General features: G+C 38.8%; 1 protein-coding gene across 1 annotated transcript; it reads right to left on the bottom strand.

Annotated features, from left to right (window-relative positions):
* Positions 1-3,234: 3,234 nt before the first annotated feature.
* On the bottom strand, positions 3,235-8,984 carry LOC115662023 (disease resistance protein RPV1-like). The gene is made up of 6 exons (XM_056302612.1): positions 8,688-8,984; positions 7,220-8,315; positions 6,652-6,993; positions 6,394-6,575; positions 4,561-6,288; positions 3,235-3,656 (listed from the first exon to the last, which is right to left on the bottom strand). Exons 1-5 carry the CDS (start codon positions 8,696-8,698, stop codon positions 4,638-4,640), a joined length of 3,282 nt encoding a protein of 1,093 aa, XP_056158587.1. The 5' UTR covers positions 8,699-8,984; the 3' UTR covers positions 3,235-3,656; positions 4,561-4,637.
* Positions 8,985-10,648: the final 1,664 nt, after the last annotated feature.

Here is a 10,648-nt window from a genome sequence, read left to right as displayed (position 1 = left end):
GTTGATGGACAAAAAGTGGAGTCGAATAAAATTCATTGTTGAAACCTTCACCGGATGCATGAACCAATAGAAATTTTTCTGACTGTTGAGATACTGCTACACTTCTGTTCATTCGAAATTAAACGATTTGGTTCATTTTTTCTTATTTAGCTCAATATTACCTAATGTCAGAACAAGCACATTTGGTAACTGGGCCGGTGCAGGGGGTTTCTCTTTTCCATGTACTTAATTCATACGGTTTTGGACTCTATTCAAGAATCTGTCTTGAGTGTGTGACAGGATTAGGAATATGAGTGGTGTCTAAACTAAAATGCAAGATAAATTCAAGTAGATAGTTCACACATGAGAATGTTTGCATATAAGTATAGAATATGTTGTGAGACTAATCTGCACTCACATTCTATCAATTCAAATACTAGATTAACCCATGGTGTGCTTAGAACCTCGTTCAACTCTCGTGTATGAACTATTTTTTGCTCATTTGGTTGTTGAAAAGGAACGACCTTTTTACCAGACTCATTATTATGATTAAATCACATCATAGGATGACCAGATTCATTGTTATGGCAACCGGGGGAATGATTGGTGCTTTATTTCTGGATCGGAACTTTCTCTAAACCAAAATGAAACAGAGAAGATCTGAACAAGGGTATATGCAGTTACAGAACTATATCGCAAGTCAACATGCAAAGTGCACATGAAAAGAAAATTTACATAGATCTCTTTTTAATTCATATCTATACATAATGGGAAGCTCTTCTTATCAGAAAAAAAGTATTCAACAGAGCAGGTCTCCATTTTTTTTTTTTTTTAATCTTTTGCAGAAGTTCGTGCTGAGTTTGATCAAGCAACACATATTGAAGTATGCCCATCAGTTTTTGTTTCTTCCACATTGATACATTAGGAAACTTAAGTATAGAATTGCCGGAGAAGATCCACGAGTTTTCCAACGATTCCAGTAAACCAGATTACCACAATGATGTAAATGAAAAGCCATTAGTTTGTTCAAGCCACTCAGCTCAACCAATCTGTTCAATCAGTTGAGTTCGTTCAGCCCTGAAGCTCTAAGATTCTCCAGACTTTCAAGGCCTTGAATCTCTATTACTGTACAATACTCAATTAAAAATCTGATAGTTTCCTCAAATTTGATAGGTCTATCTATGTATGAATTGACCGGGCAATCTCTGATATTTATGGACGGTAAACTTGAGGGAAGCCTTGGGAGGCACCGTAGACATTCACTAGAGAGTTCAAGTCTCCTGAGATGAGAGAGCTGCGCAATATCTGGAGATAAGGTGGTCATTATCGAAGAGCACAACTCTAAATACTCCAGTTTGTTTAATCTACCGATCCACCCGGGGATAGCATCTTCCACAAGCTTAGATGGGTCAACTGGGTGAAGAGTTTTCAGCTTCCCCAGGACAAATCTCTCAACAGAGACCGGAAATGCAATCATCAACTCGGCATGAAAATGCAGACAGAAGATTTTCTGGGAGCCTGGGTACTTGGTGTATCTCAGCACATGTCAATTTCAATATCTTATTAGATGAATATCTTGAGATATCATAGTCTATTGGCAAATCTTCGCTAAACTCTGCATCTATAACTTCTAGCTTTTCCAGCTTCCATACTGCATTATATATTGTTCTTATGGCAGAGAAGCTCATCTTCAGTATTTTCAAATGCTTCATGTTCCGGAACGAACCAGGCAGTTTTTCTATGTCCATGTTCAACATATCCAACTCAGCAAGCGATTCCAAATTCCAAATTGAGTCTGGTAGCATCTCTTTTGATTTTCAGTTTCTCAAAGACTAGTGTTCAAGGCTTACGAGGGATCCAATTGAGTTGGGAAGCTCCATGATCCCAGCTCCTTGCAGAGAAAGCCTCGATAGGGAAGTTAGGTGACTGATTGAAGGTTTTATAGTCAGTGAGGAAGGGTAGCAGGCACGGAGAAGTTGTAGACACTTCAATCCTTGACATACAGGCATATGCTTTATTGATGTCCCGTCAATCAAGGGTTCTCTCAAACATTCCATTTTACCCGGCTCCTTAGGGAGGTGGGGGAGATCAATCTTTCTAAATTCACAGGTACCTGAAATCTAGCAACTAAAAGCACCATTTTGACATCGAAAGGTCCACCCGATCTAACTGAATTGAGGTCACAGCAATCCCTTTTAAGGCAAAAGTCCATGTCAGACTTTCCCTTCCATCTTGATGTTTGTCCATTAAAACCAGCATGCGAATCGAACAAAGTCAACACTAGCGAGTTAGTTGACATAACTTTCCCCAAAATCATGCACCACGGCATTGGATCTTCCACAAGTTGACAAGTGTCCACAGGGTAAGTATCTAGTCGAATGGCCAAATACAACTTCTTTAAACTTGTTAAATTTGAGAAATCTGAAAATGTTGTCATCAATGTATCAATGTGTAAACCGACAAGACTTCGAGGAAGCCTTGGTGCTCGGCATGTTTCAATCAATGTCAATTTCAAGATCCTCAAAGATAAATGTCTAGAAATATCATTAGGAATTTCCAGTTGCAAGTTTTCACCGAGTGCTGCATCTATTTCTTCAAGCTTTTACAGCATCCATGAGGCACTAGATATCTTTCCAATGGAACAATTATTATTTTTTTTTTTTGGTAACCCAGGGAACCCCCGCACGGCCGACAGCCGGAAAGTAAACCAATGGAACAATTATTCATCCTCACTACTTCCAAAATTTTCATGTTTCCCATTGAGTCAGGTAGCTCTTTATGCACGTGTAGGAGATATACACCTAAGTAGCGATTGCAGATTGCCAATTGAGTCCGGAAGCCTCTATATACATCTACATTCTTTCACAGACAAGTATTCAAGGTTTGTAAGAGCTCCAACTGACAGGAGAAATGTAATTACGGTGCTTCTGAGAGATAGCCTTGATGGAGATGTTAAATGACCAATGGAAGAGATTATCTTCTTCAATGATGAACAATGCGCAGCACTCAGAATTTCGAGATCCTTTAACGCTTGACATTCAGCATTGAAGAATTCAATAATGCCTGAATGTCATAGATCCCTTTTACTAGATAGCCTATCTTTAATTGTATTGATCCCTTCATCAACATTACTTATTTCTATCAATTTGCTTTTTAGGACATAGGAAATGAGTTGATTTTGCAAGTACTGAATGCCCTTGAGTTCTAAAGTATCGCTGATGTTAGAAAGAAAGCAACAATGCTCAAAACCATGTGAAAGCTAATTGTAGATAATTTTGGCAAGAGTCGACTTTACTACACTGTCGGGTCCATGAATTCCAATTATTCGTGTTTCCTGTGTTGTGAGTGCCTATCACACTCATGAGTCAGACTACCTTGAATAACATTACGTACGATGGCCCAAATTTCACAATGAATCCCTCCGCCCTGCTCTAATGATTTCTCTGAAAAAAGGGTTAACCATTCAATTGAAACTTCGCATGGAGTTCAACAGATTCAACGATTTCATCAATAGGCAATGACTTCCCTCACTAATCTCCAAGTTTCTGTCCCTAAACAGGTGAATGCACAGTTTATCACCCCAAGATTATGAAGGGAATTTAGACGACATTAGATGTCATCTTCATTTTCCTTTATTCGTTCTTCATTTGTACAGCTTCCAAATTAGCCATAGCTCCCTGCGCATAAAGATTTATGTAAGTTACTCAAACTCAAATTCCTCTCAGCTAGAAATCGGCAAAAAGTCGGTTGTTTGAGGTGTCTCCCTTAGCATTTCTTGTCAAACTTAAAACCTAAAAGAATCCTTAGTGTAACTTGAGGTGAATGGAAGGGCTTCTATAACAGATAATCTCCTAGGCATAACCATTTCTAGAAAATGTATGCAATAATGGAGATCACACATGAGTTTCATTTACATGATTTCTAACCCCAAGTGAGACTTTATCATATGTCCTCGGCATCGACATTACTAAAATTTAGCCTTAACCATTAGATGAATTATGATACCTTGGAGAAGCTAAATAGTTCCCTTCTCCTGTCACAGATAGAAGTTTGGTTGCACCAACTATTGATTCTGCTACCCAAGTGAAATTCGTCTTTCTTCATTTTATAACTTCTTCCTAACATTTGCAAATCCCAGTAAGAAGCACACCTTTCCCAGGAAAATAAACCGAACATAAGCATATCATTACAGAGTGTCTGTCTTCTTCACAGTTGCAAGCATGAATTGATTATGCTGTAAAGTTCCAAGATGAGAACCATAGTTATATGACCTTCTAGCACACATTCCATCTAATCATTACGGCATAACGAAGTTATCTCCAATGCGAAGCGAGGTTATCAACTTAGTAATATGTGAAGCAGCAAATTGATAAGGATCTCTAATAATTTGTTACCTATCAAATAAAAACGATGCAATTGACATGCATAACCCCAGCTAGGAAAACATTGGTTGTCAGATTTTCGGTCATCAGCTTGTGAAAATGTAATTAAAAAGTGAATGTGAAACTTCTATGTTCATATCCGTGAAAGAATTTGATTGCACAAAAGGGAAAACATTGGTTGTCAGATGAAATAAGTTACCTCAATTTGTTTATAGTTTGAACACAAGGGAACAATTTGTGGTTGAGGATCAAGAAGCTTTCAAGAGCAACGAGCACTTATTCGTCGTCTTCATATTCACATTCGTTGTCTTCTCCCTCGTCTTCTCCCACAAATTTGACTGATTTCTCCGAGCAGAGCCTAGAAATTGCCTCCACATCTAATTTCCCGCAATCTGATATTGTAACCTTTTGCAGTCCCTTCAAGCTAGACAGATTAGGCAACTTCTCTAAAGATTCACATAAATAAATCCCCAATTCTTCCAAAGATTGTGGTAGTTCGCCTTGAATTTCAACCAGACGATCACAACCACTTATGACAACTTTTCGCAGTTCCTTCATGCTTGACAGATTAGGAAACTTCTGTAAATATCCAAAGGAATCAATCTGCAATTTTTTCAAAGATTGTGGTAATTCCAGTTGAATTTCAACCAGATTACCACATGCAATTATGTCAAGCTTTTGCAGTCCCTTCAAACTAGACAGATCAGGCAATTGTTGTAAAGATTCACATGAAAAAATCTCCAATTCTTCCAAAGACTGTGGTAGTTGGCCTTGAATCTCAAGCAGACTATCACAATCGCCTACTTGAAGACTTCTTAGTTTGTTGAAATTACTTAGATCAGGTAATATCTCCACCTGTTGCAGGGCCCGAAGCTCCAACTCTTGTAGGTTCTGCAAACAATCAAGGCCCCGAATCTCTGAGATTGCACCGTGAATAATCTGAAGATCTGATAGTCTCTTCAAATTCGATAGATCCTCCATCGAGCAAAGTGAGTAGCAATGGAACAAAATTAATGATGATAAACTGGAGGGAAGGCTCGGGAGGTGAGGCAATTTAGGGCATTTGAAGTCGAGTTCTTGGAGTCGAGGAAGGAGACTCAGATCTATGGGTAAGGTGGTCACGTATTCAGACTCCAAAGCCAAGGATAATAAACTGGAGGGAAGGCTCGGGAGGTCACGCAGATTACGGCAGCTGATGGTAAGGAATTGGAGTCGAGGAAGGAGAGTTATATCCGTGGGTAAAGTGGTCACATAATCAGAGGTGAGGGCCAGAATCTCCAGTTTGCTCAACTTCCCAATCCACCATGGCATGGACTCTTCTTCTTCTTCTTCTGTTTTTATTTCTTTGATGTTTATGGACTCTTCTTCCACAAGCCCATCATCATCACGTGGGGCAAACTCTAGACATAATCTCTTTAAATTAGTTAGGTCTGATAGATCTGGAAACATCTTCATGTACAATCTTCCCAATTGTAGATCGACAAGACTTTTTGAAAGTTGCGGTACTACGTATATTCTAGCATCATGCATTTTCAATATCCTCAGGGATTGATATTTGTGGATGCAATCGCCAATTTTCACATGGAAACCCTTCGTAGGCCGTGGATGTGTGACTTGTGGATGCGTGACTTCTATTTCTTCGAGCTTCTCAATCGTCCAAAAGGAATTCGGTATTTTGCTTGTGGAATCGCAAGTCATCTTCACTACTTTCAAATTTTCTAAGTTTCCGATGGAATCAGGTAGTTCTCTTATGCTCGTCTTGCTTATATCCAACTCAATCAGCGATTTCAAATTCCCGATTGAATCTGGAAGCCACTTCAACTGTTTGCAATTTTTCAGAGATAGGTATTCAAGACTTGTAAGATCTCCGATTGTGGGGGGAAGCATAAAAGACAAACATTTAGATGCAGTGAAAATCCTTAAATTCCTCATTCCTCGACAATTAGGGATTTGCTCAATCTTAGTCTCATCAATCCGGAGTTCTTTCAAAGCTTCTAGTCCACCAAGCTTTTCTAGCAGCCTCTAAAGACACCGACAATCCCTTACATCTAAGGAACCTAAGTGTTTCAACTGACAAATGGACCCATCGATTTCGACTAATTTGCTACAGCCTTGTAGGATCAAACGTTCTAAATTTACAAGAGTAGAGAAATTGGGAGTTCTCTCCAAGCAATGGCAATTGGTCAAATTCAGAACTTTTAAAATCTTCATCTCCTGTAAAAGAAAAATCATGCAAAGATAACTAATCTAATAAGATGGAATAATAAATGTTATCTAGCATATAACATACCTCCATATGGCTCCACCCCTTCCAATCGTGCGTAATTTTACTCTCAGATAGGTCAAGAATAACCACATCCTCCATGGAGAAATTTGTAATGTCAAATGTTGGGGGAATATCACGCCATGAAAACCATCGTAATTGTGGAAGGAGATCTGAATTCTCATTAGTTGGAAGAGCATTTGATGGTGATTCGTGCAAAAGAAGCCTCTCTTCTGCACAAAAATTTTCCATCGAACCGTACACTTCAAGGAACCTTAGATCTGATAGGCTCTCAAAGCCCTTATAAGTAAAACGATATTGCCGCTGGTGGTCCAACTTGAGACGAAGAGCTTCAACTTTCTTTTTTCCCTGCCCAAAGGAAAAATTTAAAAACAAAACAGTTGAAGGGAAACACATTAATTCAAGTCCACTATATTAAGCAGTTGAGTTCAGTATTATCATTCCTATAATCTCAAAAGAGCAAAATATAGGTTGAGGAAATCTTAATGGTGCTAGACAACACAACAAGTAACTGGCTTTTTTTTAAAAATGAAAAATACATAACTACTGGGAATTTATATTGGGGGAATTTTACCTTATGTCTCCTTAGCAAATCCAATCCTTCCTTAGGATCCCACACCCTGCTTTGCTTCTCTATTTTCATGTTACTTTCTTGTCGAACTATTTCTCTTCCAAGGTCTCTGAGTTGGTCATGCATCCACACTTTATTGTCCTTTTCAATACTTATCAAAGACATGTTTTGCAAAACTTCCATAGCCTCATCCGGAAATTTTTTTGATTTATCCCGGAAGTGAACCACAATGTCTTTGTCATATCCAATGAAAAGACAAGCGATATCAAGGAATATATGCTTTTCTCGAACACGTAATGCATTATAACTTATTTTTAGCTTACTCTGGACATCCTTAGGAGGAACATTTTCCAACTCCTTCAATTTGCCATCCCACTTTTCCTTTTCAGTGCGAGATAAAAGTGAACCTATGACCTCAAGAGCTAGCGGCAAACCTCCGCAAATGCCTATCGCCCTGTTGGATTGGTTGATATACTCATCTAAAGGAGAATCTCTCCTGAAGGCATGTTTGCTAAAAAGTTGAAGAGATTGATCGGAATCCATGATTTTAACCTCATAAAGGCCGTCCACTTCAGGAACCTTGAGAACATCTTTGTTTCTAGTAGTAATAATAAGTTTGCTCCCTGTACCAAACCAATTACACTTACCTATGAGTGCATCCATATGTTCCTTGTGAGCCACATCATCGAGAAGGAGGAGGACTTTTTTAGTAGACAACCTCTCTTTAATTGTCTGAGTCCCTACATCTATGTTTTTTATATCTATCCATTTCATTTTGAGGATTTCAGAGATGAGCTGATTCTGCAAGCATTCAATGCCTTTGTCTTTTGACGTTTCTCGAATTCCCCGAAGAAAGCAACAATTCTCAAAGTCGCGTGAAAGTTGATTGTAGATCATTTTGGAAATAGTCGTCTTTCCAATACCGCCCATCCCATGGATTCCTATAATCCGTGTTTCACTTGTCCTAGCATATATCATTTCCATGATTGCATCCATGTGGTTGTCGACATTGACCAAGCAATCTGATACCCCCAGATAAGCCTTACTCAAATCATTGAAAACCATCTGCGTGAATGCTTTCACGAACTCACCTTCTCGCCTAGTGTTTGTTGGAGATCAAATGGCAATGAGTTAGAAAACTGAGTTGAACCAAACTATGTTCTAGCAAGACCAAATTGAAAACTACAGATCTATTCTAAAGGTGTTCTTCAACGATTTATTCCATTTAGATGAATTAGCAGTGGAACTTCGGGTTAATGAATGACCTGAATCTGACAAAAAATAATGTTGCTGGAAATGAAATGGGACAAAATTGGGATTGTGCCATTATTTAGGGTGATTTTGCGGCATAACTGCAATTGCATACAATTCAATTTCAACAAGACTAACCCAAATCTAAAAAAGAAACCAATTGAAATGCATCGAGTTTAACGATACAAGGCGCATGAGATGGAATGCTACAAGCAGTCACCTGTTGGGCATGCTTTGTAGGTTCGATCCGTTTATTCCTGCGGCTACAGTGAGAGCATCCTTCCACCCTCCGATAGTCTCTTCGCCATATCACATCTTCTTTTTGTGTGAACAAAAGGCCTCTGCATAAGCCCCAGTTTGGTATCGAACCTCTGAAGGGGCCACATCATAAAAAATGGGCATGATCTTTTGTCTTCCAGTTTTCTGGCACTCGACCATCTGGACTAACTCCTTGAGACACCATACGCTAGAGGCATAACCTTTCGAAAATATAGGTATTAAGATCTTCGACTGCTTAATTGCTCTTCCCCTATGCGGAGATCTTCGTCGTCCTTTAAATGTACGGATTCCTGCAGCTATCAGATTAGTGTAAAGGAAGTCGGTAAAAGCTGATCGAGTATCTGGTCCTCTGAAGCTTAAGAATACTTCATAGTCATATCCCGATGAAGTAGCCATTCCTTGACCTTCTGTTGAAGTGTGAGTAGAAGATGCGCCCCTCGCTGTTTCATCGTTTGCAGCTGGATCGTCATTTGCCTCCCCTCCATTGATCTCTCTTGATCTTCTCTTGAAGAAAAAATTGAACAGTGTAGCAGCAAAATCAGTACAGCACATCGGAAATCTAAAACCCTTTCGGAAGCCAGAGTTACAAATGGAGATCTCTGTGGTTCAGTAAACTTAGAAACGAGAATGGGCTCAATATTCGAAGTGGTCAAAAAAGAATGATTCCTTGCAGCCTGTCAAAGTTGACAAATGCAGGCCTTATAACACCAAAAGTGGCCCTCTTCCCAACCCGATGCTTCTCTTTTTCTCTGGCACCATCACAAAGCAATTGAAAAAAAGAACAATGCAATTGCGGGGTAAATAAACTAGGTGGAATTCGAAAGAGATGGGGGGCAATAGACTTGCTTTCGGTGACTAAAATAAAATATTAAAAGAAATTCTTCTCGTCCTTTTTATATTTTCGAATTTTAATAACCATGCTTTTGTGTGGTTACTTCACACTTAGCTCACCACAAATTGTAAATATCATCTTCCATCGGATTTTCTGACAACACGTGTCTCGATAAATGCCCGGCAGATTTGCACGAGACACGCTTGCATCTTTGCCTGTACATAATTACAGGGTCACTTTCGAGGTTGGGGTGGTCCAGTCGGGGCTATTTTGGGGAAAGCCGCCTCGTCTGTTTCCTATGCTCTCATTCTAAAATACAAGTTCTGAAAAGGTTAATAACACTCCAAACTGATACATTTATAATGAATTTACTCTAAATTAATTTTTTGATTATTAAAAACTCCAAACTGATATACCTATAATAATTTTACCCTTCGTTAGTTTCCGTTAAATTTTATCGTTAAATTTATGAGTTGAAGGACACATGACAGTTGATGAGCGTATCAATTTGAGGTTTTACCCTTCCTTTGTCACATGTGTACTTTGTGATTTTTTGTAGTATTAATCCAATTTAACGGATGATAAATTTGTCACAAATGTACCAGTTTGGAGTTTTTGGTAGTCAAAAAATTAGTTTGAGGTAAATTTGTCATAAATTTATCAGTTTTGAATTTTTAGTGATTAAAAAAATTAATTTTAAATAAATTTATTATATGTATATAGTTTGAAATTTTTCGTGATATTAATCTTTTTGAAAATATTGGCAATTTGAATTGGGACGTACACGTGGGCTGAAAATCCATCATTTTGGGGTTGGCCACGTGGAAAGGGTATGGGCTCTCTGTTCTAACTTTCCATGCGGTTTCTTGGTAACCGAGGACTTTGCCCCGCCAAACGCGGTATATGGACTGGATTACGGCTCTCTTCACTTGCTCCCTATTCATCGAGAAGGTATTGCCCGACCACCGGTACATGTAAACCCAATCCATACACAGGTAGATCAGGTGAATTCCTCGGAGGGTTGGCCTCATCCACTTTAATACCAATTATCCAAACTTGTATGGTGATCA

This window comes from Syzygium oleosum, unplaced genomic scaffold (assembly GCF_021117445.2).
Source record: "Syzygium oleosum isolate NSW1041296 unplaced genomic scaffold, Sole_v2.1 Sole_v2.01, whole genome shotgun sequence".
Taxonomy (NCBI): domain Eukaryota; kingdom Viridiplantae; phylum Streptophyta; class Magnoliopsida; order Myrtales; family Myrtaceae; genus Syzygium; species Syzygium oleosum.
This window is presented reverse-complemented; position numbering and strand designations above follow the sequence as displayed.

Excerpts from the sequence above, each read along its gene's own strand:
- LOC115662023 (XM_056302612.1), bottom strand. Across the intron at positions 6,994-7,219 it reads ATTTGCTAAGGAGACATAAG|GGAAAAAAGAAAGTTGAAGC; the intron begins GTAAAATTCCCC and ends TCCTTTGGGCAG. Across the intron at positions 6,289-6,393 it reads TTAGATGTAAGGGATTGTCG|GAATTTAAGGATTTTCACTG; the intron begins GTGTCTTTAGAG and ends TCGAGGAATGAG.